Below are 23,602 nucleotides of genomic sequence, written 5' to 3'. Positions count from 1 at the left end.
CCTCCCGGCCGGCACCGCGCTAGCCAGCCCGCGCCCAGGAGGGGTCCTTCAGGCCTCCGGCCGGGCAGCCCTCCTCTGGGTCCTTGCGCGGTTGCGTAGCAGCTGCGAGGACGCCGACTGAGCCGGAAGCGGAGCGCGGCGCGGAGTAAGTCCCCGGCTGGCCCGCGGGGTCCGAGGCGGGACCGGGTCGGTGAATGACGCGATTCGGGGCGGAACGGGGACTGGGGCGGAACGCGACGGGGCGGGGTGGTCCGGGGACCGGGGCAGGATCGGGATGCATAACCGGCGGGCGCGGACTGGGGAATGGTTGGCCACAGGCGGGCCAGCCTGCGGAGTCCGTGGTCTTATTTGTTTCCCCCCAGCAGGCTCAGCGTTGGGACCCACCATCCCTAGGCCCTAGGCAGGAGAAGGACGCGTCGTTGGGTGCACGCAGCGGTCTGGGGGCGAGGGCAGTCCAGCCTAACCGGGAAGGTTGGTTCCGAGATGTGTTGAATGCCAAAAAAAAAAAAAAAAAAAAAAAAAAAAAAAAAAAAAGTTGAATGAAAGACAGCTTGCTCACTGGATGGTGAGGACAGTGACAACCATTGAAACTCTTCGAGCTTGAAGTTAACAAGGTTGGGTTTGGCTTTGGAACAGGTCACTCTGCTCCAGCGTGGAAGTGGAAGGGGCACCCCTTCATTATGCTTACCAAGCATCTGCCACTTCCCAGGCACTGCTCATGAAGCTGAGGGTACCTGGGTAAACAAGGCTCAGTACCTACCTGAGGAGAGGCAATGGCACTGCGGTGGTACAATCAGGGAAACTCGGGATCCTGTTGGTATTTTACACCCTCCGCGGTGTTCACACCCTTGCCATCGCTCTTGCCACAGTAGACTGCCAACATCGTGTCTCCTTTCTTCTGAACCCAGCACAAGGTCTGCTCATGGTGAATGCTCAGTAAGAGCCTATGGCGTCATTTCTATGTGCCTAATTACCTCAGAGTCTGGACTATTGTACATTCTCAGTACAATTTTAAAGGTTCTGTTTGGGAGTGAGGAAAGAACAGAGCTAGAGATGATGTCACACCTAGATGTTGTCACTGGGTGGCCGGCACTGTCTTGTACAGATGAGGGATGTGAGGGTTGATGTTTGGGGTGGGCAGGACTTAAGTATTTGTGTTTTCACGTGTTATTTGTCCCTGTGTGGCAGAATCTACTAGTCCAAGTCTGGTAGGCAGTTGCCTACTTGAGTCTGCTGCCAAGAGAAGCAATCTTGGTGTAGGTGCAGATTTGGCATCGTCAGCATTTAGAAGATACTTGAAATAACCTTAGAGAAGAGGGTCTGTGGAATGTCCACAGTGAGAGAGGAAGAAACAGCTACTGATTGAACCAGGGTGAAAAGTGAAGGGGAGGTGAGAGGCATGAGGTGGGTGGTCAGGAGTGCACATTAGGTGTCTCTGGCTGTGTGGGCTGTCATTCAGTGAGAAGAGCTCAGGTTTACAGAGGACTATCTCTGTCTCACACTGATTGTATGACATGGGCACTGGTTTTTGTCCTTGTTTTACCAGTGAGAAACTTGTCTATGTACAGTTTGTAAAATACTGTCTTTTGAGGTGGGAGTGGAAGGTGTGGCCGTGAACATAGCTGTAGTAAAGAGATGACATAGGGTCCACCACCCGAAGAGGATTTGGGTGGGGACAAGATTACAACCCCACAGTGAAGCGAGTGACAGCCAGGTTGGTGGTGAGTAGAGAAGGATGTAAGTGTGTCCTTGGGCCCTGCTCTCATCAGCTCCTTCTCTCCCCAGTCCAGGAAGAGGAAGAAATAGATTTGGAAACTTCCCATCATTTTAACAACAGCCTCTTCTTGAACTTCCCAGACAGTGACAAGACCCCCTACACACGCACCTACCCCAGGCTGAACAGCCAGGAGCCGGGAGCCAATGGCCAGCGACAGAGCCAAACCCTGTGAGCTCGACCAAGAGAAATATGATGCTGATGACAACGTGAAGATCATCTGCCTAGGAGACAGCGCTGTGGGCAAATCCAAGTATGTTGGGAGATGAGGGAAGAAAGACCAGTCCCAGCGCAGGTCAGGGTTATTAGAAAAACCTGCTGGAGGCACAGAGGATCATGACTTCCATAGGGGTGGTAGGGAATAGTCTTGGTTGGAGCCCAGGTGTCGGCGGGGGGGGGGGGGGGGGGGGTGAGGGGGAACACATCAGCAGCTGTGTGTGTTGCAGGAGGGGGGAGCAAGTCATAAGGACTGAATAAATCAAGCTTTTTCCATGAGTCCTAGCAGCAGATATGGGCAGGTCACCCTGGAGACTACTGAAGCAGTCCAGGGTGAGGACATCAGAGCCAGGGGATCCTGCATGTGCTGTGTGGGCGAGTCTGTGAGGCAGAAACAGTGGGAATGGAGACCCGGTGACAGATTGATTAGAAGCGGTGCAGATGCTTTCTTGGAGGAACCCATCCAGATTAAGCAGAGTAGAAAGAAATGACGACTGGCTGTGATCAGTGTGGAGACTGGCTGCATCATAACTGGCTCCAGTGCCCCTGTGCACAGTTTGGGACTCCCACCTGTAGGGTTGAGGAGGGGCTCTACGATACTGGCAGATCCCACACCTCCCATTCTGCCTTCTCAGCTTGAGTCTTGTCTCCTAGGTGCTCCAGATCTACCTTGTCTTCCAGCTTCATCATTTATTACCTTACCCTTTGATTCCAAGGGCTTTGCTGGTTTTTAGGCCATCTTCATGAATTCCCATTCTCTCTGCCCTACGCCATACATACACACTGCAGCTCTAGTTTAGCGTCTTGCAGTTACTCTGACCGCCCTCAACAACATGCCTGTACAACGAAAATGTGGGTGAGTGTTGTAGCATGGGGAGATTACATAGTAAATAGCACCCCCTTTTTCCCCAACCACGTTTAGTATTTCCCAGCACACAGGGAGCAGGAATGGCAGGCAGGCAGGGAGCAAGCTGTCAGCTCATTAGCAGATGGGGGCTGTAGAGAGTGTAGCTTGGTGTGAGCTCCAAGATGGCCACCTTGCCAGCTTCCTTGGTGCCGCCCAGCCCCAAGTTCAATGCCAGTTTCTTACAAGCCTCCCTTAGGACGACAAACACAAAGTAGTAATACAAGACTTCATCGATTACCACAGTGTTGGCCACTGGGGCCGCCCCAAGCACCAGACTTTCTCTGAAATGCCTTTCTTGTTCACACAGCACATTCGTGCCTCTTGATTCCATTTCCTGTTTGCACCTGTGTTTCTGGCCCCCCAAGCCTCTGTTGAGGGTGGAATCTAATGATGTAGTTCTTCCACTGCTTGTGAGCAGGCGTCCTCAGATCTGGTCACTGCCTCCTGAGGGGGGCTTTTCCTTCGCTCCTGCATGTGCCCCCATCCTTTCTCCATTGTATAGTCGTAGTTCTCTGATGAGATATTTGACCATATATGTGTGGGCTTGTTTCTGGGCTCTCTATTCTGTTCCATTGGTCTATATATCTGCTCTTATGGGAATATCATTAAGATACGATCCTACATTTTCTTCTCAAAGTTTTATAGTTTGGGGCACCTGGATGGCTCAGTCGGTTGAGCATCCGACTCATTATATCAGCTCAGTTCATGATCTCACAGTTGTAATATCAAGCCCCACATTGGGCTCCAGGCTGAGCATAGAGCCTGCTTGGGATTCTCTCTCTGTCTCTCTCTCTCTGTCTCTCTCTCTCTGTCTCTCTGCCCCTCCCCTATTCACATGCACACTCTCTCTCAAATAAACAAATGTTAACAAAAAATAAAAGTTTTATAGTTTCAGCTCTTAAGTTTAGGTCTTTGATCCATTTTGAGTTAACTTTTGTATATGGTGTGAGGGAAGGGACTCACCTTCATTCTTTGGCATGGCAATATCCAGTTTTTCCAGCATCATTTGTTTAAGAGACAATGCTTCCCCCCACATTGAATGGTCCTGACACCCTTGTCAGACATCAGTTGACCATGTATGTGAGGGTTTATTTCTCAAGTGTCTATTCAGTTCGTCTGTATGTTCATATTATTTGTGCCAGTACCACACTATTTTAAGTATTATAGCTTTGTGTGAAGGTTTGACCTCAGGGAAATGTGAGTCCCTCGATTTTGTTATTCTTTCACAAGATTGTTTTGGCTACTTGGGATCCCTTGAAATTCCATATGAATTTTGAGATATGTTCTTTTATTTTGCAAAAATGTCATTGGGATTGGGATAAGGATTGCATTGAATCTGTGGATTGGTTTGGGTAGTGTTATCTACTTAGCAACAGTAAGCCTTCAAATCCATGAACACTGATATCTTTACATTTATTTATGTCTAGTTTAATTTCTTTCAGCAGTGTTTTATAGTTTTGGTGTACAAGTATTATGTCTCCTTGGTTAAATTCCCTTTTCATTGCCAGTGTATGGAAATACTATTTTTGTGTGTGGAATTTATATCTTGCAGCTTTGCTGAATTGTTAGCTCTATTACTGTTTTTGTGGATTTTTTAGCGTTTTCTATGTATAAAATCATTATCTTTAAATAGAAATAATTTTACTTCCATCTTTCCAATTTGGATGCCTTTTATTTCCTTTTCTTGCAAAGGTGCCTGTGTTAGGGGCTTCTTGCAGCTGGTGTATTTGACTTAAGCACCTGGGTGGCTCAGTCAGTTGAGCGTCTGACTCTTGATTTCAGCTCAGGTCATGATCTCACAGTTCATGGGATTGAGCCCCACGTCAGGCTCTGCACTAACAACATGGAGCCTGCTTGGGATTCTCTCTAAATAAACATTAAAAAAAAAAAAAAAAAAAAAGAATATGCCGGCTATGACCTGATGGATAAGGGTGGATGAGAGGTATAAGCCAGCCCTGAGCTCCCACTTTGGGGAAGTGAAAGCCCTGGGCTTGTTTTGACTGAAGGTGCACTTTCAATACACCCACAAGAAAAAGTCCCAAGACTTATTACTTACGGATCCCAGAAGTGGGAGTGAAATGAGCCAGGGGAAGGGCAGCCCTCCATCCTGGGTCACCAGCAAGCACTTATAAGGTGTTTGGGGGTGGAGGTCACTCACTTTTTGCAGACTCAAATCTAAGTGGCTATTTAAAAAAAAAAAAAAAAAAATTTAATTTACTTATTTTTTGAAGGAGGCTCCATGCCCAGTGTGGGGCTTGAATTCACAAGCCTGAGATTTAAGAGTCACGTGCTCTATGACTGAGCCAGTCAGGCACTCCCTAAGTGGTTATTTTAGAAGGTGCCAGGGAAAGACAAAGTGGGAACTTGGGCAGGCATCCTAAGCTCAGGTTCTTATCTGCATTTCGAGACTCGGTGTGAGCACCCTTGTCCTGCTTGTCAGATGCCTGAGCAGCAGCTCAGAATGGCTGTTTTCTCCCCATAGCGCTTGGACTGGAACTTCTACGGCTGTGTTGAATGGAAATGGCAAAAGTCGGATCCTTCTCCTGTTTCTGATCTTAGGGGAAAAGCTTTTAGTCCTTCACAATTAAGTATGATGTTTATTACAGTTTTTTCGTATATGGCCTTTATCCTGTCGAGGAAATACCTTCTATTGCTAGTAATTTAGTGTTTTTGTCATGAAATGGTGTCAATTTTGGCAAATGCTTTTTATGCATTTATTGAGAACAGGTAGGATTTTTCCTTCAGTCTGTTAATATGGTATGTTTTTTCTTACATTGAGCCACCCATAAATTCCAAGAGAAATCTTCCCTGGTCACGGTATATGATCCTTTTTTCAGTATATGTGCTGCTGAAGCAAGCACGATATATGATCCTTTTAATATTAATTTGGTTGCTATTGCTGTGTTGAAGATTTTTACATGTATGTTTAAAGATACTGTTTGTTTTTCTTGTATGTCATTGTCTGGCTTTGGAATCAGGGTAATGTTGGCCTCCTAGAAAGAATTAGGAAATGCCCCTCCTCTTCAATTTTTTGGACAAGTTTGAGAAGGATTGGTGTTAATTCATTCAGTGCTTGGTAGAATTCACCAGTGAAGCTATCCAGTCCTGGCCTTTTCTTTATGGGAGATTTTTGGATACTGCTTACTTGGTATAGTCCATTCAGATTCTCTGTTTCTTCTTATATCGGTTTGGTAGTTTGCGTATTTCTAGAAATTTCCTCTAGAGTATCCAGTTTGTTGGCATACAGTTATTCATGGTAGTCTCTTTTTTTTTTTTTTTTTTTAAGTTTATTTATTTTGAGAGGCAGAGCCCGCAAGCAGGGGAGGCAAGAAAGAGTTTGGGAGAGAGAATCCCAAGCAGGCTCCATGCCGTTTCCGTAAAATTGATGTTAGTGTCCCCAGTTCTGATTTTGATCAGATTTTGCCTTCTCTCTCTTTCCTTGGCCCAGCTAAAGGTTTATTGATTTTGTTGATCTTGTCAAAGACCTAATTATTGTTTCAGGGGTTTCTCCATTGTCTTTTTAGTCTCCATTTTGTTTATCTTCACTGAAATCTTTACTACTACCTTCCTCTCATGAGCTTGTGTTTAGTTTGCTCTTTTGTGTCTAGTGTTTTAAGGTGTAGTTTGTCGTTGATTTGAGATCTTTGTTCATTTTTAAGGTATGTGCTTAACGGGTATAAATTTTGCTCTTGGCACATCTTTGGCTTCATCCTTAAGTTTTGGTTTGCTGTGTTTCATTTTCATTCATCTCAAGACATTTTCTTTTTTTTTTTTTTAATGTTTACTTATTTTTGAGAGAGAGACAGAGCGTGAGTGGGGGAGGAGCAGAGAGAGAAGAAGACACAGAATCAGAAGAAGGCTCCAGGCCTCTGAGCTGTCAGCACAGAACTCACAGACCTGAGCCAAAGTCAGACACTTAACTGGCTGAGCTACCCAGGCACCCCAAGTCTCAAGACATTTTCTAATTGTCCTTATGATTTCTTCTTAGACCTTTTGCTTGTTTAATACTGTGTTGTTTAATTTCCACATAGTTGTGAATTTTCTGGTTTTCCTCCTGCTATTATTTTTGGTATCCTTCCATTCTATTGGAAAAGATGCTTCCTATGATCTCAGTCTTTTTAATTTTATTAAGACTTGTTTTATGTGATCACCTGTGTTCACTTGAGAGACATGTGCTGCTGCTGTTAGGTGTAGTGTGCTCTGTATGTGTGTTAGGTCTGACTGGTGTGTGGTATTCTTCAAGTCCTTGGTTTCCTTGTTGTTCTGCCTCAGCCATTGTCCCCATTGCTGACAGTGGGGTTTGAGATCTTAGTATGTTCTCGTGCAGCTAACTACAGCTCCCTTTACTTTTATCGGTGTTTGCTTCCTGTATTTGGGGACTCTGTTTTTAGGTGCATATATGTTTATAACTTTTATATTTCCTTGGTAGATTAAAAAAACTTTTATCAATGTGTAATATCCTTCTTTGTTTCGTAACTTGTGACTGAAAGTTTATTTTGTCTGACTCTAGTACAGCTGTCCCAGCTCCTTTTTAGATACTGTTTGCATGGATTATCTTCATCTTTTGTTTTCAACCTTTTTGTGACTTTGGGTCTATTGTGAGTCTCTTACAGATAGTACATGCGTGGATCAGGTATTTTCATGTATTCTGCCAGTATTCTCACTCTTCATTGGAGAGCTTTATCCATGGACATTTGAAACAACAGTAATTGAAGCAATTACTGGTAAAGAAGGACTTATTTCTGCCATTTAGCTGTTTGTTTTCTGTGTCTTTTGGTTGTTTTCCTCAATTACTTTAATATTTTTTTTATTAATTTTTTTTTTGTAGTGTGCTATTTTGATTCTCTTTTCCCTTTTTTTGTATAATTCTTTAATTGTTTCTTAGTGGTTGCCCTAAAGACTACAATTAACATCTTAAACTTATAACAACCTATTTAAATATTACCAGTTTGTTACAGTAGTACACCAACACTCTGTTCCTAGATGTCTCCATCCCAAGCCTTTGTATTGGTTTGTTACAGACTGCATCTTTATATGTTCAGTGCTCGTTAACTTAGATTTATAGTTATTGTTTTATGTATTTGCCTTTAAAAAATTTTTTAATGTTTATTTATTTTTGAGAGAGACAGAAACAGAGCACAAGCCGGGGAGAGGCAGAGAGAGGGAGGGAGACACAGAATTGGAAGCAGGCTCCAGGCTCTGAGCTGTCAGCACAGAGCCTGATACGGGGCTCAAACTCACAAACCTTGAGATCATGACCTGAGCTGAAATCGGACGCTTAACCGACTGAGTCACCCAGGTACCCCTGTATTTGCCTTTTAAATCGTATAGGAAAAAGGGGAGTTGCAAACCAAAAGTACAAGAATACTGGCTTTTATATTTACCTACATAGCTACATTTACTGAAGATCTTTACTTCTTCACACAACTTCCAATTACCATCTAGTGCCCTTTTGTGTTAATGTAAAAGAGACTCACTTTAGCATTTCTTGTAGGGCAAGTTCACTGGTAATGAGCTTCATCAGCTTATCTTTATCTGGGAATGTCTTAACTTCTTAATTCTTGAGGGATAGTTTTCAGGATATAGAAATCTTGGTTGACAGCTTTTTTCTTTCAGGACCTTTTAAATATGTCATCCCACTGCCTTCTGACTTCAGTGGTGTCTGATGAGAAAGGGGCTGTTTGTCTTATTGAGGATTTTGTCTTTAGGGTTCAACAGTTTGCCTATGATGTGTCTCAATGTGGATCTCCGGGTTTATCGTGCTTGGAATGTGTGAAGCTTTCTGGGTGTGTGTATTCATGTCTTGTGTCAAGTTTAGGAAGTTTTTAGCCATTGTTTCTTCAGATCTCTCTTTTCTTTACGATGCATATGTTAGTTTGCTTTGTGTTGTCCCACACGTTCCTTAGGCCCTGCTCATTTTTATTCTTTCTTTCTTCTGCTTCTCCAACTGGATAATTTCAACCACCTTATCTTCAAGTTTGCTGACCCTGTCTTCTGCCTGCTTAAATATGTTGTTGAAACCCTCTAGTGAGGTTATTTTGTTTTGTTTTGTTTTCATTGTAATTAATGTGCTTTTGTGCTCCAGAAGTTTTGTTGGGTTCCTTTTCATAATTTTTATCTCTTTATTAATATTCTCATTTTATTCATGTATCATTTCCTGATTTCTTTAATTCTTTGTCCATGAATTCCCTTAGCCCTTTGAGCATATTTAAGATACCCAATTTTGATAATTGACGAGTAATTCCAATGTTTGCATTTCTTTTGGGGTTGATTCTGTCAGATTCTTATTTTCATGAGAATGGGTCATATCTTCTCATTTCTTTGTAAGCTTTGGAGTTGTTTTGATGAGAATTAGACAGTCTGAGTGTTTTAATGTGACAACTTTAAAAATCAGATTCTCCCACTCTTCAGGCATTGCTGATTTCCCCTTGTTTGGGGCTAGAGTTGTCTATTTGTAATTTTTCCAGACTATTTTCACAAAGTGTGTATTCCTTGTGTGTGGTCACTGATGTTTCTGTTCTATTATCTGTGGTCAGATAGTGACCTGACAAAGATTTCCTTAAACTTCTGGCTCCAAAAATGGAAAGAAAAACTAAGATCTTCCTAGCCCTTGAAATCTCCAATATACACCAGCACGGGAAACCTGAAGCCTGAGGGAGCTGAGACCTAATTGAGCAAAACATGTGACCCAGACTGATTGAGGGCAATATCTCTCCGGCACCCCAGACCGTAGCCAGAACCTTGGAGCACAGCTCACCAAGTTGGTGCGGCAGGCCTGAGGGATGGGCAGCTGCCGCTGGTTGGCGCAGGTTGCCCTTCTACGGGGATCAGCACTCTGTTGCCACCTAGTGCTGTCCTGCTTCTGTGCGTCCACTCAGGTTCCGGAGTTCTGAATTGGTTCGTTCTGATCATCTTTTCCAGTTTACTGGATATTTCAGGTGGGGGTTGACCCCCCCCTAAACCTCCTACTTCCCCATTTCATTAACGGCCTCAAGGTTCATCTCTTCCCGGTACAGATACTCAATTGCTTCCACATGCTTAATTGATGAAACGGTTAACCCCACTCAACTATAGCGATGCCTTTGTCCTAAATGCGATGACCACACATGTGGCTGCATATATTTTAAGGGCTTATTTGTTGTCTGTCTTGACAGGGATCTTCATCTGTTCTGTTCAGTGTTATGTCATGACACCTACCATAGTATCTGCTAAGTGGTAAGCAACTTAGTAAATTTGTTTTTAACTAGTTTGTACTAAAGTTGTCTATTCTTCTGTTGAAGAACATTTACAATGTTATCATTTTTATGATATTAAATACAATACTGCCGTGAATATTTTTGTGCCTACCATCTTGGGCACACACTTAGGCCCGGGGTGAAATGGCCTAGTTTTAAGATTACCTCAAACACTGAGATATCCAAATTGCTCTCCAAAATAGTTCTATTAAATTTATGCTGCTGCCAGCACAGTACAAAATCCCCAACATTCAGTGTCATGTGACTTTCTGAATTGTGCCAGTCTGAAGGGATGTGAAAGCTACTTCATTTTAATTTGCGTTAAAATTATTAAAGTATTAAAACACTGAGCATCTTTTTATATGTTCATTAGCCATTCACCTGTTCGTATTCTTAGTGCACAGGCTGTGTGCTCTCTCACTTGCGTATCAGAGCTGTTCATATTTTCTGTGTATTCATGCTTGTCAGTTACCAGCATTGCAGACATCTCCCAACCTGTGGTTTTTGTTTGCCTTTTTTTTAAATATAAATCCAAGTTAGTTAACATACAGTGTAATAATGGTTTCAGGAGTAGAACCCAGTGATCCATCCCTTACATATATAACACCCAGTGTTCATCCCAACAAGTGTCCTCTCTAATGCCCATCACCCATCTGGCCCATCCCCCACCCACCTCCCCTCCAGCAACCCTCAGTTCTCTGTATTTAAGGGTCTCTTGTGGTTTTTGTCCCTCTCTGTTTTGCTTTTTTTTCTCTTTTCATTTTGAAATAATACAGATTTCACAGGATGTTGCACAGAGTGTACAGAGAGGGCCTGTGCACCCTTCACCCAGCTTCCTCAATGATAATATCTTAAGTTACTGTAGAACATTATCAAAATCAGAAAATTGGCATTGGTTTGATGCATGTATAATTCTGTGTCATTTTATCACATGTGCAGATTTATGCAACTATCAATGGAATTAAGATACAAAACTTTGGTCATTCTGCCCATTAATACTCACACCCACCCCACCTCACTTTCCACCATCCCTAACCCCTGTAACCACCAATTTATTCTCCATCTCTATAATCATGTCATTTTGGCAACATTGTGTAAATGGAATTATACAACCTGTGACCTTTTTCACTCAGCATAATATCCTTACAACCCATCCAAGTTGTTGCACTATCAATAGTGTGCTCCTTTTTGTTGCTGAATAGTATTTCATGGTAGATGGCCACGGTGTGGTTTTCCAGACTTTTCCAGTCACCTGTCAAGTGACATTTCAGTTAATTCTGGGTCTTGGCTAGTACACATGAAGTTGCTGTGAACACATGTGTGGGTTTTGGCACGGATGTAAGATTTTATTTCATTTCATGGCTAGACCATACAGTGAGTATATGTTCGATTTGTTAAGAAACTACAAGGTATTTATCCAAAGAATACAAAAATGCTGATTTGAAGGGGCACAGGCACCTCAATGTTTACAGCAGTGCTATCGACGACAGCCACCTTATGGACAGAGCCCAAATGTCCATTGACTGAGGAATGGGTAAAGAAGATGTGGTATGTATATATACAATGGAATACTAAAAGAAGACGAAAAGAATTTCATTCAAAAAGAATGAAGTCTTGCCATTTGCAGCAACGTGGATAGAACTAAAGGGTACTATGCTAAGCAAAATAAGTCAGAGAAAGATACCATATGATTTCACTCATATGTGGAATTTAAGAAACAACAGATGAACATAGGGGAAGGGAAGGAAAAATAAGATAAAAACACAGAGGGAAGCAAGCCATAAGAGACTCTTAAATACAGAGAACAAACTGAGGGTTGCTGGAGGGGAAGTGGGTGGGGGATGGGCTAGATGGGTGATGGGCATTGAGGAGGGTACTTGTTGGGATGAGCCCTGGGTGTCATATGTAAGAGATGAATCACTGGGTTCTACTCCTGAAGCCAGTGCTACACTGTGTGTTAACTAACTTTAATTTAAATAAATAAATGTTTTAAAAAAGAAATAAAATTATTTTCCAAAATGTCTGTTTTCCCACCAGTAATGTGTGAAAGATGCAGTTTTTTCTGCATCCTTGCCAACATTTAGTGTTATTGCTAATTTTTATCTTAGCCGTCGTGGCAGCCATGTAGTCATAGCTCAGCATGGTCTTACTCTCCATGTCCCTAATGCCTGGTGATGTAGAACATCTCCTCTTCGGTTACGTGTCTCTTCATGCCTTCTGCTCATTTTCTAATTGAGAGTTTTTTTCATTGTAGAGTTTTGGCTATTATTTTTCCAGGTACTGGTCTTTGCTGGATGTGCTCTTTGCAAACATTTTCTTCCTGTTGAGAGCTTGTCTTCCACTGTCTTGTAACAAGCTATTTCATAGAGCAGAAGGTTCTACTTTTCATGAAGTCCATTTGTTTCTTTTATGGATCATGCTTTTGATGTTACTGAAGTCATGGACTTTGATCTCTACCAAGCCCTGGGTCCCAAAGATCTTTTTCCTGTGTTTTCTTATAAAAGCTTTGTATTTTTACATTTTACGTTTAAGTCTGTGATCAATTTTGTTTATTTTAATTTTTTTTAACGTTTATTTTTTTATTTTTGAGACAGAGCATGAATGGGGGGAGGGGCAGAGAGAGAGGGAGACACAGAATCAGAAGCAGGCTCCAGGCTCTGAGCCATCAACCCAGAGCCCGACGCGGGGCTCGAACTCACGGACCGTGAGATCGTGACCTGAGCTGAAGTCGGACGCTTCACCGACTGAGCCACCCAGGCGCCCCTATCTGTGATCAATTTTGAATTAACTTTTGTTTAAGGTATGAGGGTTTGGGGTAAAGGTTTATTTTTTCCTTTGTAGATACTCACTTGGCCCAGCATCATTTGTTGAAAGACTGTCATTCCTCCATTGCCTTCTGCACTTTTGTGAAAAACCAGTTGGCTTTACTTCTGTGAGACTATTTCTGGGTTCCTTCTTGTATTCCATTAGTCTGTGTGTCTGTCCCGCTGCCAGTACCACACATCTTGCTTACAGTAGCTATAGTAAGTCTTAAAATTGGGTAGACTGATTCTTCCCATTTTATTCTTATTCACATTTGTTTTAGCTTTTTAATTCCTTTGCCTGCCTACATAAGTTGTATGCAATCTTGACGATACCTATAAAACATCTTGCTGGAATTTTAATAGGCATTGCATTAAGCCTGTATATCAATTTTAGGAGAATTGACATCGTTTTTTTATTGAGTTTTCCAATCCATAAACATAGTATGTCTCTCCATTTATTCAGATCTTTAATTTTTTTCATCAGTATTTTGTACTTTTCAACATACTAATTCCCCTCGTTTCTTATTTTATTTTTTTTAATCGAGAATGGATGGTGAGTTTTGCAGATGCATTTTCTCCATCAATCAATATGATCCTGCGATTTTCTTCTTTAGGCAGTTAATATGTTAGATTGCATTCATTGATTTTCAGATATCGAACTAGTCTGGCACGCCTGAAATGCTTCATACTTGGTCATGGTGTATAACTTCTTTTGTATGTTCCTGAATTCTGTTAATAATTTGTTGATGCTATATTCATGGAAGATATTGGTCTGTAAGGTTGTTTTTCTTTTCCTGTACTGTCTTTGACTGATTTTGATATCAGGATAAAGTGACTTCATAAAATGAATTCCCTCTTCTTCTGTTCTCTGGAAGAGATTGTGCAAAATTGATATTAATTCTTACAGTGTTTGGCAGAATTCTACCCTGAAACCATCTGGGCCTAGAGATTTATAGTTACAGAGCTATTCAAATGATCTCTTTCTTACTAGGTTAGTTTTGCTTGTTTGTGCTTTTAGGAATTGGCCCATTATTGAAGCTTTCTGTATTTTCATTTATTTCAAGCACATCTATAGTTGCTCATTTATGACAGCTACTTTAAAAACTTTGACAGATAATTTGAACATCTGTATCAGCACAGTGTTGGCATTTATTGATTATCTTTTTTCATTCACTTTGAGATCTTCCTTGATTCTTAATATGATGAATGATTTTTGGAAGAAACTTGGATATTTTGAAGATCATGTTATGAGACTCTGAATCTTATTTGAACCTTCTGTTTTAGCTGGCTTCCTGCAGCACTGCTTCAGTAGAAGAAGGGGGGAGGCAGCACCTGTGGTCTCCACTGACACTATGGGGTGGCGGCAGCGGGGGGGTGTCTCATTGCCATATGGTAGAGAAGAAAGTTCCAGCTCCCTATTAGGACAGCTTGGTAATGTTGTTGAGGTACCCCCCAAGGGTGGAAATCTAAGCTCCCCACTGAGGCTACAGTTTTTCCTGTGGTGTTTGCATGCTAGTCATAGTCTAAATGTTTTTTGTCCTAGGCACTGGCTGTGCAGCAATAAACTAAAATTGCTTTCGTGGCCTCCCATTCTAGTCGAGAGAGGTAAACTGTCAATAAGTAAAATACTGAGTGTTTCTGTTGGTATTACCTACAGGGTAAGACAGAGTACAAGGTAAGATAGAACTTGCCTATTACAAGTAAGATCACCAGGGAAGGTCCCACTGCTCAGGTGACATTTGAGCAAAGCCCTGGAGGACCTGCAGAATATTAGGGGAATGGCTCTTGGGCAGAGGGCACAGTCTGCCTGGTGTCAGTTTCCTAGGCACAAAGCAGGGATCATGGTGTTTGTCAGTAGTGTGCAGAGGCAGGAACAGTGGGTCTGAGAGCCTCGCGTGGACTGGTATATGAACTTGTGGTAATGTAGCCTGTTTTGTTATGAGGGGCTAGTAATGCTGATTCCAGGTTCCAGACTTGGAGAATGGGGTGATGCCACTAACTAGATAATTCAGGAACAAGGACAGGATGAGTGGGTTAAACAAACTCACTTTTAGATTTATTGAGTTCATGGTTCACACAGACTTCTCCAGTGTAGACGTATGGCAGAGCTCCAAAGATCGGTCTTTATCCCTTCAACTAATATAGGTTACCGGCTGTTGTGGTGCTCCAAAAGAAGGAAGGTGAGGTCCCTGCCCTCCGGCAAAGCAGCTGTGGGTGCTGGATCGGTGTTACAACTAAGGGATGCCGGGCACTTAAGGGGAGTCAAGAAGAGGGTTGGGGGGCAGTTCCTGGGCATTGTCCTAAAAGGAAGCTGTGTGGCTGTGGAATGAATGGCCCCAGCTTGTCAGCCTGGACAGGGGTTATGACGCGGGGCAAGGAGGAGGAAGGTTGAAGGATGTACCCTGATCACCTTGCACACTGTCCTTACAGACTTATGGAGAGGTTTCTCATGGATGGATTGTATCCTTCAAAGTTTGAAGTGCTCCTTGTTCCTGGGACCCTTCTCCCCTCATGCCAACTCAACCTCACTGTTCACCCCTTTGCTCTGGGGAGGAGGGCTAGGTGAGTGAATGCATAGGTTTCCTTCATGACTGTTCTCACCAGTGTCCTATTTGCATTTGCTTTACATCAGAAAGACAATAGAATGGCTAACAGTACCTGGTCACGTGCCTGGATTCAAACCCCACCTCCTCCTCCTTAGTAGCTCTGGCCTTGGCCAAGTCACTTAACCTCTCTGACCTCAAAGCTTGGGCCAATGCTTTAAAATTCTCTAGTATGAATGAACTTTGTAAAACAGGAACTGCTCCCTCCTCCTATGGATTGTCCCAAGGTCTAGGCTTGGAGCGAGACACTCCCTGGCAACTGGGATGGTTTTAAAAAGCTTCCCACGTCAATCTACTAAGAACTGTGGCAGAAAAGAGCCCTAGAGTGTCCTGCTTCCTGCCCTGGGCCTTGACCCCCAAAGTGGAGCCTGAGTATATCTTGCTTCACCTTCTACCAAGTGCTTCTTTGCAGCTGCCCCTGCATCATCCCAGCTTTGCTGGTTCGACCACCCTGCATCTTACAGCTTCAGGAAGTAATTCCCCAGGCTTTTTGTTGGGGTTTCATGTACAGGCAGGTCACAAACAGCTTGTCAGCTGTCTAGCTTGTAGAGATTAATTTTCCCTGGAATGGTCATGTTGCTGCCTAAGGCTGGGTTTCCCCTCTGGCCTGCAAGAGCCCCGTCCATGAAGAGGCTGGGGCCCCCAAGGTTGCATTTTCCAAGTACGTGATGCCGTTTATGATGGCTTCTCTTGTAAAATTCCATTCCATGCTGTCCCTGGTACTTAGATGGCCGGGATGTCTCCCAGCCTCTCCTGCCCTTCGCCTTTCCATGGGGTTTGTGCCAGTGATACTTGAAAGTGATCCTGTCTGCCACATTCATTCAGTTTAAAATCTAAAGAACTCCAAAAAGAAAAGGAGAGGGCCAGTTTCATCACACCAGTGCCTCCCCCCAAGCACCTTCCTTGCCTTCCTTTTTGTTCATCTCTTTTCCTTAACCTGAATGCAGTCAGCCGCAACAGCTGTCCACGTATGCCCTGACCCTGTACAAGCACACGGCCACGGTGGACGGCAAGACTGTCCTTGTGGGTGAGCAGCACAAGGCCGAGCCATAGACTCTCAAGGGCGAGGAAAGGGGAGGGGATGGAAGTCTCTGGGAGAGAGGCAGGCAGGGAGCAAATGAGACCCCCAGCAGAGACTAAGGGTGGTAGGAAGGACCGAGAGAGGAGCCTAGGGAGGGTGGGAGGAGGCACTCAAGACCTCCGTTCCAGCTCTCTGACCTGGTATTCTAATTTAACCAGCATAAAGAAATAACAGTTGTGGTCTGAATATTATCTTCCACAAAAGCTTTTAAGATTGTGAGGTCATAGCCTTCTGCTTGGTTAGGCCATGCACCCTGCCTGCCTGTGTCCACCATCTGTGGTCAACACACGTGGAAAATCAGCCTGGTTTTGACCTCGGAAGGTCCTGCATCTTGTGGGTGGGAGAACAGGGACACCTGCCTTCTCCCTTTCGGGACTTCCTGTCTGCATTCTCCTTCCTCCTGGCCTGCCCATGTGTCTTCTTCTCACCCACCCCCATGCACCCCCATACACACACCTCCCACGGCACACCCAGGTGCGCTGTGTCCTGATGACGCACACATGCGCGCTGTGTGGTCTTCGTTCCTCCCTGTCCTCCCCGCGTGTTCTGTTTCTGCACACAGAGATCTGCACAGAGATGCTCAGTGTGTTCGGGTCTCTCTGCCCTCCGGCCCCATGAGGCAGTCAGAGCTGTGTTCATGTTGCAGACTTTTGGGACACAGCCGGCCAGGAGCGGTTCCAGAGCATGCATGCCTCCTACTACCACAAGGCCCACGCCTGCATCATGGTATGAAACCAGCCGGGCAGTGGACAGGCTACCCTCTGGGCAAGCTTGAGGGGTGACCCAGCAGTGCTGAGCCCTCCTCACCGAGGCCGGGTGCTGGGGGAGAGGGGAACAGGGAAGCCTGGGGAGGTTTCAAACTACACGTGCTTCCAGAGGTTCTGAGTGTGAACAGGCCCAGGTGAGCTTCGCTTCAAGTGGGTCCGGATGAGGAACCCCCATCCAGGGGGAGGAACCCCCATCCAGGGGGAGGAACACACCCAGGGCCTCAGCATCAGGCATGCCATCTAAGGCAAATACAATCCTTTCCTGATGGAGCCACCTACTCGGATAGGCTCTCGAGGCCCCCTTGACTGCCAGCTGGTGTTGCTCCCAAGTGGCCCCTTTCCTCTGTGCTGTCCAGAACACAGTCTTCAGAGGTCCCCCCAGAGCCACAGGATAAAAAGTGCCATAAGAGGGCCTGAGGGAGGGCTAGGGAAGCACAGGAGAGCTGTGCAAGGCTGTGTCTCTAGGGCCTCCTGCCCAGAGTCCTGGCTCCATTCACAGGTTCCACTATCCCGTAACACAAAATCTCTTGAAATTTTCCAAATTGTAATACTAGGTAGTATCTTTAAGGGGACAGAACAAGGAGGTGACTGGGAAAGGCAGATGGGGGCAGTGCAGGCCAGCAGTCTCACCTGGAGGCTCACATAGTCAACATCTTTGACCTTGGAGAACTGGGAGGGCAAGGCCCAGCCATTTGTTTTGATTCTGCGCTGGCATTTGGGGCTTTGAGCCCACCTCCGTTTTCTCTCTGGGAGTGTACTCCTCCTGCCTCTGACCCCTCTCCATTGGCTCCATTTGGACTGTCTTCTGAAACCTGGGGATGTCTGTCCTGCCAGCATTCCTACATGCCTGTATCTGCCGGTGCCTGCTGCATGGGGCCAGGCAGGTAGAAAGCGCTCACCTGGCGATGAGCACCTGGGGATCTGCTAGTCCCAGAGGGAGCTAGGCTTCCACCCTCCACCTTGAACCACCTTGAAGTCTTGATGGGGCTGCTCCTCGTCCCAGCCAGCTCCTCCTCAGCTCTCAAAACAAGGAGAGGCAGCTCAGGAAACCAGACCTGGATGAAAGGTGATCGACAGTGATCATGGGAGGCAGCCTGATGTGAAGCCGATTGCAGAAGACCCATTACAAGTGTCATTTAAATTCAAGACAGCATGGTCATTTGTTGAAATGGGGCCTGTGGGTACCACGGAAGAACCTCCCGGGGGGACCTCCTGCTGCCTCCAGGGTGGGGACCCATGCCCACTGCCATGCAGAGCAAGCCCCTGGCCCCGGGTGAGATCCATTTGGTCCCATGCAGGACTGGGTGGTTTGGAAGTAAGAGCAGCCATTCCAGCAGGTTACAGGGTTGTCCAGCTCTATCTACTGTGTGCCGGGGCCTTTGAGCCCATCCTGGAGGATGGCCTTTGAGGAGCTCCCACGGGGGTTGGAGGGACTCCATCCCTGCAGCAGCAACTTGAAGCGTCTCAGGACTTCTGGCCTCCCCTGTCCTTTGAGCCAGTCTGCAGTGTTCATGTTTATTGCTAATATTTTAAAATAGGTAAAAAACACTATAACTTGTAAACTGGTAATCAAATTACAAGCTACAAAATAATAAAAGATAGTCTTTCCATCTCCGGCCACCTACAAGGGATGGTCGTGTGGAACTGCTCCAGCTTCCTGATCCAGAGGGACAAGCGGACACACAGCACCGGCCCCGTCACTTGAGGGCTCTCAGCTCCTTCCGCTACAACTGGCTGATTCTCCCCAAGACTGTGAGGAGGAGCCTGCGGCCCAGCGGGGGTTAGTGGTGGTTAGTGGTGGTCGTGAAGTGGAGACCTGGCCAGTGAACACCCACTGCCTCCTGCGTGTGGACCACTACCAACAACAAGAACGCTTGGACGACCCTCCCAGCATCAGGCCCAGGATCTGCAGGAACAAGCACCACTGCGATTCCCAGAGCCAGCACAGTCCTCCGCAGCCAGAGCCTGGTGGCGGCGAAGACGCACCTGCCCCCTCCGCCAAAGCAGGAGAGATGCCGGCTGCCTCATGATGATCATGATGATGATGATGATAATGGCTAGAAACTACTTTTAGGAAGTTTAAAATACAAAATGAAAACGAGATTAAACAAAAGTTTAAAATTAAAAGTACATCAATAGTAACTAAAGGGGAATTTTACAAGCATTTAAAATTATCACAAAGAGGGGCGCCTGGGTGGCGCAGTCGGTTAAGCGTCCGACTTCAGCCAGGTCACGATCTCGCGGTCCGTGAGTTCGAGCCCCGCGTCAGGCTCTGGGCTGATGGCTCAGAGCCTGGAGCCTGTTTCCGATTCTGTGTCTTCCTCTCTCTGCCCCTCCCCCGTTCATGCTCTGTCTCTCTCTGTCCCAAAAATAAATTAAAAAAAAAATAATAATAATAAAAATAAAAATAAAATTATCACAAAGAAATTTTAAGACAAAGTTTAAGCAATAAAAATAAGAATAGACTAAGGGGGAGAAAAAGCAAAAATTTACAATTTGTAACAGACTGTTGATTAGTACAATGATACAACTTGGTTAAAATAGGTAAACGGAATTAGGTGACAACAGAAAAGGAATAAACTTTTTTTTTAAGATTTATTTTATTTTTAGAGAGTGCAGGAGAGAGGGACAGAGGGAGTGAGAGACTTCTTAGCAGGCTCCACACTTAGCACGGAGCCCAACGAAGGGCTCAGTCCCATGACCCTGGGATCACGACCTGAGCTGAAATCAAGAGTCAGACATTCAACCAACTGAGCCGCGCAAGCATCCCTGGAATAAACATTTTAAAAACCACTTTTGGATCTGAGGCTCTGAGGGCTTCCCTTAGAGGGACGGGAACAAGTGTAGCCTTTGTTCACGGGGCCGCTTGCCTGCATGTGCACATCACGTGTGGGTGGGGTGCAGATACCGACAACCTGAGCTCTCTCCCCTCCTGTGTTCATTGCAGGTGTTCGATGTGCAGAGGAAAGTCACCTACAAGAACCTGAGCACCTGGTACACAGAGCTTCGGGAGTTCAGGCCAGAGATCCCGTGCATCGTGGTGGCCAATAAAATTGATGGTGGGGCCATCCCTGCATCTGCGTGTCAGCATTCCGTGGGGGACCCACCACCACACATTTCCTCCTCCATTCCTGGGGCAGTGAACCTTCAGTGATCTGTCCTTCTTCCCTTGTTTGCTTGCCATCAGTCTCTTGCCAGTAAAGATACCAACTGAGGCAATCTTCCTCTCCCCGAGACACAAATCCCTTTAAATGAACTCTTTCTAGGACATGTCCCCTGATTGCCCCTGCCTGCCCCACTTTCTGGAATGGGGGCCTCCAGTGACCTGTCCTGCCAATTCCTGTCCTTGTCGCTTGATAGACAGGCCAGTGTTTTACCTTCTCTCTACAGCAGACATAAAGATGACCCAAAAGAGCTTCAATTTTGCCAGGAAGTTCTCCCTTCCCCTGTACTTTGTCTCAGCTGCTGATGGTACCAATGTTGTGAAGGTAATGGTGGACTGCAGAGGTAGTCTAGTGAGGTTAGGGAAGGCCAAATGGTGAAGGGACCAGGGAAGCTGCAAAGAGAAGGGCTGGCCACAGGGACGGTGGAGAGGACAGGTATTGCAGGGACTATGAGTGGGCAATCCAGAGCAATAGAATAGGAAGGGGTCATTGTATTGACAGTAAGGGAGGTAATGGGCTGAGCTTGGCGAGAAAAAGTACATTGATGGGGAGAAGGTGAATTGAGGGGTGACCTTGCCGACTTTAGGGGTAGAGTATTGGGTGGACATATGACACGGACAGGGCATTGGCACCCACGGCCATGTCTTCCTTCTTTCCTTCCTTCCACCACCTCCACCTCACCCCCAGCTCTTCAATGATGCAATTCGATTAGCTGTGTCGTACAAACACAACTCCCGGGACTTCATGGACGAGGTTTTGCAGGAGCTTGAGGTAGGTCAGGCCAAAATTTTGGGTGGGATAAGGAAAACAACTTCTCCTCAGAGGGATGTGGAACATAACCCAGCCTTTGCAGGCAACACATGCCCATCATGCATGCGCCCCTAGAATTACCAGAGCTGTGCTCGGCATGTACAGGGCCAGACCTCACCTGCAACCTTGTTCACAGAACTTTGATTTGGAGCAGAAGGAGGAAGGTGTGCCAGACCAAGTGCAGCGTGGCAGTCTTGAGAGCCTCTCCCCTTCCTGAGAGAAGGAAGCCTCTCTTCATGGACTTGGGGGGTGGGGGTTCTTTCAGAATACCCTCCCCTCAACAACCCTCCAGCTCTGAATTGAAAAACTCTTGCAGGCCATCCCCCTCTCTACCTCCTGCAAGCCCACCCATTCCCCCCACCACCACCTCCATGGCCCATGATACCTGACCTTTCCACAGTTGCCACCCCCACCCCCGTACTCAGGGACAGGGATGGGGTCTGCACAAGCAAGCGCCCTCGACAGGTATGAGAAATCCAAGCAGAGCGTCAAGCAGAGTTAGAGATCAGTACCTGAAGCCTCCCTATGTTGTGTAGGGGCAGTGAAGAGCTTCAGGGAACAAGCTTTGTGTATCTCTCAAATAAAAGGAAACTGAGGTGTGTTTTCTCTCCCAGAACTGACCTCAGGGCCTATTCATTGCCTTTCCACCAAGGGAATTATTTCTAATCCCTTACCATCCCATTCCCACCTCTACAGATTTGGGGGGTGGGGGGGGGGGGGGTGCTCCATTCTTTTTCCTCTTTAGTCTCCCAACCAACTTTTTTTAGAAATGGTTTTGAGCAGACAGCTGTTCATCCCACATGTTTCTCAGGGTACCTGGGTACTGCCAGCACACTGGTAAACTGAGGTCTAGATCACAGGACAGGTTGGCCATTAAAGTCAGGGAAACAGGTGACATGTCTAACAACACTTAATACCATGGCTCACCTATTTGGATTAGAAGAGCTTCCCGTAGCCGCCACCCCCCCCCCACTTGTTTTTTGAGACTATTTGGGCACTGCTTTGTGGGGCAGGGAGAAGGGCTGCCCTACTGCCTTTCCCACTTCTCTCCTGGACTTGGGGCTCACTGGTGTGTGTATGATCATCCTGTGCATTGTTTCCATTGCTTTCATTTTTATAGTAAAGCTTGACTTAACACAAACGTTACACGTTATGTGCATGCTTGTGGGTCTGGATTTCACTGAGCAAAAACCCACAGAAAGAACTTGTGATCATCAGCTGATTAGGAGGAAGGTTGCCTTGACCTGACATGCGAGGGCAGCCCTGGTCAGCTTTACTGACCATTTCAATGGAATTCAGCATTTTAAAAAGAATGTGTATTTGGGAAGAACAAGAAACAAGAACAAACCTTATTTGCCTTTAAATTACTAATTCTTACAATTTCAACTGAAAAGATGTAACTTGACCTGGGATTTGGGGGAATGTGTTACCCTGGTGAGGTGGGCCTTTAAGAATGTCAAAAACAAAACAAAACAAAAAACATTTGGTGTTGTAAATGACTCGTGTAAGTATCTTTTTAACATAATGGCTTTATTGAGATATCATTCAAAGACCATAGAATTCACCATCAGTATTGGTTTTATGTAACCATTTGGAGTCAGGTTCCAAAGTGAGGGGAGCAGGAGAGGGTGGGAGGCCAGCTTCAGTCTCCTCTGCCTCAGAGTTGGTCCCACTTAGAGACCAGGAGCTTTTTGTGGAGGTCAGCTATTGTGGGACAGGGAGGGGGGTGCAGGTGGTGGCCCCTAGCCTCCAAAGCAAAGTGGCTCCTCCTGCGAGTCAGCAAAGGGCAGTTCTCTGGAGAAAAGGGCAGGGTTATCCATCAACACTTAAAGCAGCCAGGGGAGGAGTGCTCAGGCAGGGTGCCAGAAGCACCCATGGCCACCCACCTTCACATGCTCAGACCCACCTGCTGCTTAAAGTTCATTCCACCCTGACTAATACAGGGAACACCACCCCTGGATCTTTTTTTAAATAATTTATTGAGGTGAAACTTATATAACATAAAATTAACCATTTTAAAGTAAACGACGCAGTCCCATTTAGTACAATTTCAATGCTGTGCAACTATCACCTCTGTCTAGTTCTAAAATATTTCCATCACTCAAAAGTAAAACCCCTTGCTCATCAAGCAGTTTCTCCCCCAGACCCCCTCCCTTCAGCCCCTAGCAAATTCTAAGCTGTATTCTGTCTATGGATTTACCTATCCTGAATATTTCATATAAATGGAATTATATACTGTGA

General features: G+C 45.4%; 1 protein-coding gene across 9 annotated transcripts; it reads left to right on the top strand.

Annotated features, from left to right (window-relative positions):
* The first annotated feature begins 17 nt into the window (after positions 1 to 17).
* Positions 18 to 23,602, top strand: RABL2B (RAB, member of RAS oncogene family like 2B). Of its 9 annotated transcripts, none has more exons than XM_053894983.1 (9): positions 18 to 145; positions 1,858 to 2,027; positions 14,480 to 14,541; positions 15,367 to 15,498; positions 17,267 to 17,346; positions 20,335 to 20,446; positions 20,778 to 20,875; positions 21,239 to 21,322; positions 21,498 to 23,602. In XM_053894983.1, the coding sequence occupies exons 2-9, from the start codon at positions 1,921 to 1,923 to the stop codon at positions 21,576 to 21,578; spliced, it is 756 nt and encodes a 251-aa protein (XP_053750958.1). In that variant the 5' UTR covers positions 18 to 145; positions 1,858 to 1,920; the 3' UTR covers positions 21,579 to 23,602. The 9 variants fall into 9 exon arrangements, with proteins under 9 accessions (XP_053750958.1, XP_019302904.2, XP_019302902.1 ...); XM_019447359.2 differs by having other exon boundaries at positions 59 to 186; XM_019447357.2 differs by lacking the exon at positions 14,480 to 14,541 and adding an exon at positions 16,487 to 16,566 and having other exon boundaries at positions 60 to 186; positions 15,367 to 15,396; positions 20,781 to 20,875.

The sequence above is a fragment of the Panthera pardus genome, unplaced genomic scaffold (assembly GCF_024362965.1).
Source record: "Panthera pardus isolate Hobbes unplaced genomic scaffold, ASM2436296v1 HiC_scaffold_6, whole genome shotgun sequence".
Taxonomy (NCBI): Eukaryota; Metazoa; Chordata; class Mammalia; order Carnivora; family Felidae; genus Panthera; species Panthera pardus.
Note: the sequence above shows the minus strand (reverse complement) of the source record. Positions and strands in the feature narration are given on the sequence as shown.

Bases quoted from the DNA above. Each gene is read 5' to 3' on its own strand.
- RABL2B (XM_053894983.1), top strand. From the start codon at position 1,921: ATGGCCAGCGACAGAGCCAAACCCTGTGAGCTCGACCAAGAGAAATAT. The intron at 20,447-20,777 runs GTGGGGCCATCC...TTCTCTCTACAG, and splicing joins GGTGGCCAATAAAATTGATG to CAGACATAAAGATGACCCAA. The intron at 20,876-21,238 runs GTAATGGTGGAC...CCTCACCCCCAG, and splicing joins ATGGTACCAATGTTGTGAAG to CTCTTCAATGATGCAATTCG.